Source organism: Fukomys damarensis, unplaced genomic scaffold, assembly GCF_012274545.1.
Source record: "Fukomys damarensis isolate Sample0158 unplaced genomic scaffold, DMR_v1.0_HiC HiC_scaffold_12, whole genome shotgun sequence".
Classification (NCBI taxonomy): domain Eukaryota; kingdom Metazoa; phylum Chordata; class Mammalia; order Rodentia; family Bathyergidae; genus Fukomys; species Fukomys damarensis.
The window spans coordinates 4205209-4209418 of NW_022900924.1; the positions used below are offsets into that span (position 1 = coordinate 4205209).

A 4210-nucleotide genomic window follows, 5' to 3' on the forward strand; every position below is an offset into this window, starting at 1 on the left:
GTCCTTGTGCGTGAGGCAGCTGGCTAGTACCACTGGGCTAAATCCCTGGCCCAATTCCCAGCCTTTTTTAATTCATCTTGAGACAAGGTCTCACCGAATTAGTTAAATTGCCCTTGAACTCAATTCTTCTGCCATAACCTCCTGAGTAGCTGGGATTACGGATGTGGGTCACTGCATCTGGCTTTTTCTTTTTTTGCCTTTATAGAAATTTTATTACCAGACATAGAAATAATAAAACTCTACTGTGTTACATTAGTAGAGCTCAAGTTCTGATGTAAAGCATTATTTATTTGTGGACACATAAATCTCCATGCCCTAGGTAGGCATCCTGGGACAGGTGGAAAATACATAGTTTCCCTTTCCAGAAATTTGATAGAGTAGCCAGCTCTTGAGGGCTGACTATGAGGACCCGAGGGCAGGTGAATCCAGAAGAGCCAGGTGGGGCCTCGTGTACCTCTGGAAGTGTCACCTGTTTCCCCAGAAAGCTGCGATCCCTACCCCCGATATCCCCCCAGAGAAGGCGGAGGGGCAGCGTGGGTGTGCCAGTGGATTCAGATCAGGGTGGAGGGAATTTAGGCCCAGCCTTTGTCAAAGGCTGGAGCTGGAAGCAGGTGGGTGGAGAGAGTGGCACGACAGTGGCCTCCTCACAGGGCCAGCTAGAAGCGGATCAAACCAATCATGTGCTGGAAGACGTGCGCTTTCAGAGAACCGTCACACAGCCTGGCAGCTCTTTTTATCTAGGAAGAGCCCAGTGTGGGGTCCTGGCTGCTAGTCTCCCTACCTCCTTAAGTCCTGGGATAACCCTCTTTGCCTGAGATTTGGTATGTGTTTACTAGGCGCACATATCACAGGACTGTCCGAGAGTGTGGTCACCATTATGTGCCAGATGAGAAAAACGAGGCTCAGAGAAGAAGAGGGACTTACCTGAAGGCACACAGCCAGTGCAGAGCAGAATCAGGGCAGAAACTTAAATTCCTGGCCAGCCTCCTGTCCAGTACACCACAGCATCCTCTCCAATAAGCCATAGCTGCTCCTGAAGCCAAGTTCTGCAAACAGAGGAAGCGTCTCCTCTGTACTTCATTTGTGCCTCACATTTCCTGGGCAGGAGCTCAGGCCTGGTCAGACCCTATTATGAATTTCAATCAGGGTTTTTGTTGCCCTTAAAAAACAAAACAAATCCTTTCCCCCTTTCTCCTTTTGAATCTAAAGGAGACATTTACAAGCTGCGAACCGCAGAATATCTTTCTCCAACCCAAGTGTGAGCTTTGGGTTCAGTTTTCTGCTGGCCACCAGATCGCTAAAGCAGGTACACAAGTCCTTGCTGTCTCTGCGTGGTGGGGGCTGAGCTCTGGGCACCCCAGCAAAGAGGGTCAGATAGCAAGGAGGAGGCAAAAAAGGAGTTTGTAGAAACCCTGGGAGGCAGGCAGAGAAGTCTGAGTCTCTGCCTTTTACAGCACTAAGGTGTGGGCCAGAAGGAAGCAGGGGCCTGTGTGAAGGCGAGGTTCTCTTGTGGGACCTCAAGCCAGGCTCGAGTTGCCTCCAAGTAAGGAAGCTGAAGCCCTGGAGAGGCCTAACTTAGCAGGAATGGGGAAAGGCAGGTGAGTTGCTGCCAGGAGAGTAGCAACTAAGGAAGAGCCGCTGCAGAAGGCCCTGGAGTTGGACCCTAGCAGAGAGGCGCTCACAGAAATTTTGCCCAGATAAGGGGGCTCCGAGTACACCCCCCCGCCTCTCTAGGAAGCGGGGGTGTCCTTTCTACAGCAGATTCCCATTTTCATGGTCCGTCTCCTCTATATGAGAGGATGTTTAGCGTCTTCCTTTTTCTCACTTGTTAGGTGGTTTGGCCTGAGATGCGCACGCAGCATTTTGTCCATGGTCCAGCAGAAAAGGTAGAAGAGCTGGGATGCAAACCCACACTATATTATTCTAGATGCTTCCCCAGGCTGCCACAATGGCGCAGGAAGGGTGCCAGTTAGGAGGGACGTCCCAAGACCAGATCCCGAGGGTGGTTGCTGAATTCTGCCCGTATGTGTCCGGTACCTTTCATGGGCATGGCAACGGTCACAGCCTTCTCGGTGCAGCACTGGAATTCACAACAGTAAAGTCGGGGAATGAACTCAGCTGTTCCCGGAGAGATGATGAAGGGACCGGTGACCTTTCTGGCCCAGGTTCTAGGGCCATCAGCAGATCTAGATGCCAATCAAGTCCATGGATCGTGTACAGGTAGGAGGGACAGACCGCGCATAGGTCAGATGCCAAACTGGTTATAATCCATATCTCAGAACCTCTTCAAAAGAGATGAAGTTTACTGTATGCAGATGAAATCTGAGAGGGTTGGATCAAATGTCCCCGCTCTTCATGTATGGAGCGGAAGCTTAGAGGCAGCACAGGTGCAAAGGATTTGGGATTTCAACTGACTCAGTTCCACCTGACCGAAGGACTTTACCGTTGCCAAGAAAATTCTTAGGCTTTATTGGCAAAGGAAAACAACACCTGGGAGTATGCTTGGCTCTGGGTAGCTTGCTCCGAGAGAAGCCCTGGCAAACAGGAAAACATCCAGAGGGAAGTTTTTGGGGTGAAAATGAGCAGGAGGAATGGTTAGAGGTTCCAAGGACACCTAGCATGGTACTGGGGAGATCTGAGGGGGCGGCCCAGAGTCTGCCCGTGCTGAAAGGGTTGTTGTGGCTGTGGGAGCAGCCCTGTTCTCTGAGTGTCCCTAAAGTGGGGTTCACCTCAGTAGGAGAAGTAAGTAGAGATGGCAGCTGTGATTATCTGAGAACAAGTGGTGCTGGGAGACGGTGAGGTCACTGTGTTCAAAAATGAGCAGGACAAGCCGGGCGTGGTGGCACACGCCTGTAATTCCAGCACTCAGGAGGCTGAGACAGGAGGATCGCTGTGAGTTCAAGATCAGCTGAGCTACATAGTGAGTTCCAGGTCAGCCTCAACTACACAGTGAGACCCTGTCTCAAAAAACAACAAACAAACAGACAAACACAAGAGCAGGACAGCTTGGAGTTCGCGCATAAAATAAGTTGAACTTTTAATTCAGCCTTCCAGGAATGCTTTGTGTTCCTTTCAGGTATGTGTTGGTTCTTTAAGGACATAACAAGAAGCCAGGCTACATAGTGAGTTCCAGGGCAGTCTCAACTACAGAGTGAGACCCTGTCTCAAAACAACAACACAACAAACAGAATAAAAAGGCCATAACAAGGTTGACTGGAGGCTCACCCACTCCTCTTTCTCCCTGGGATGTGCTGCCAGCTCTGCTCCAGATTACAGGGCAGCTACGTTCATCTTTGAACTGTGGGTCCGTTCCGCGGGGTTGGATATTAGACTGTGGAGGAGATAAAGGGGCCAAATGATAAAGGGTCCAGGGTTCAGTTTCCCTGAGAAGAGATAAGACCCTCTCCCTGATTGTGTCCACTGGCGTAAAACTCTTGAGGCTGAGGTTGCGTTGCTGCCCTCGGATGTTCCCTGAAGTTGATCTGCTCTCCTGAAAAGCCCAGGGGCTGCGGTGTTCTGGAAGACCGCAGTGGAGAGCCTTGTGTTAGCCGCCGTGTGTGGGATGGCCTGAGAGTCAGCTGGGGGATGCCCAAGAGGATTTGTCGCAGCGAAGGGAAAAGGTTAATTCGTCCATTGCACGCCCAGGTCACCAGCCTAACCCTCACCGCGTGTCCTTGTTACAGCAAGAAGTTTTGACCTGCAGAAGTCAGAGGCCATGCTACGGAAGGTGAGATCTGTCTGGCTTTGCCTCAGTTTCTCCCCATCAGAAGCATCCCTGGTTGGATTCTTTTGCCCACCCCCACCTACTCCGATGGCAGATTTTGGCTTGTGTGACGTATCTGAGTATTAGCTGACCACTGTTGACTTACCCCTGTGGGACAAAGGGCATTCCCTTCCTGGGAAATACAGAGTTTTCATAGTTCTGGGCCAGCCAAGGATGATAATCGGCTGTGTTGAGACTTCTAAAACAGGCAGGGCCTTCTTTTCCATCCTTGCCTAGTGCCTTCTAGTGACCAGTTGTGTTCTGGTGGTTGGTTCATGATGTCATTTATTGCTAAATGCTTATTAAGGATCCCACCCATTCTGCCCCATCTCCTGCTTTTAAAAAATCTCTCTGTGGCTGGGCTGGTGGCCGTGTGGTACACCTGTAATCCCAGCACTCCAGAGGCTGAGGCAGGAGGATTGCTATGGATTTTTTTTTTTTTTTTTT

The 4210-nt window shown here is 50.6% G+C and overlaps 1 protein-coding gene across 2 annotated transcripts in view; it reads left to right on the forward strand.

The window, feature by feature from the left end:
- Sec14l2 (SEC14 like lipid binding 2) overlaps positions 1-4210 on the forward strand; it is a 22320-nt gene that overhangs the window by 3062 nt on the left and 15048 nt on the right. For both annotated transcript variants that reach the window (XM_010603783.3, XM_010603784.3), the window contains exon 3: positions 3684-3727. In XM_010603783.3, the coding sequence (XP_010602085.1) occupies positions 3716-3727 (12 nt within the window). In that variant the 5' untranslated portion in view covers positions 3684-3715. The remainder of the gene's footprint in view (positions 1-3683; positions 3728-4210) is intronic.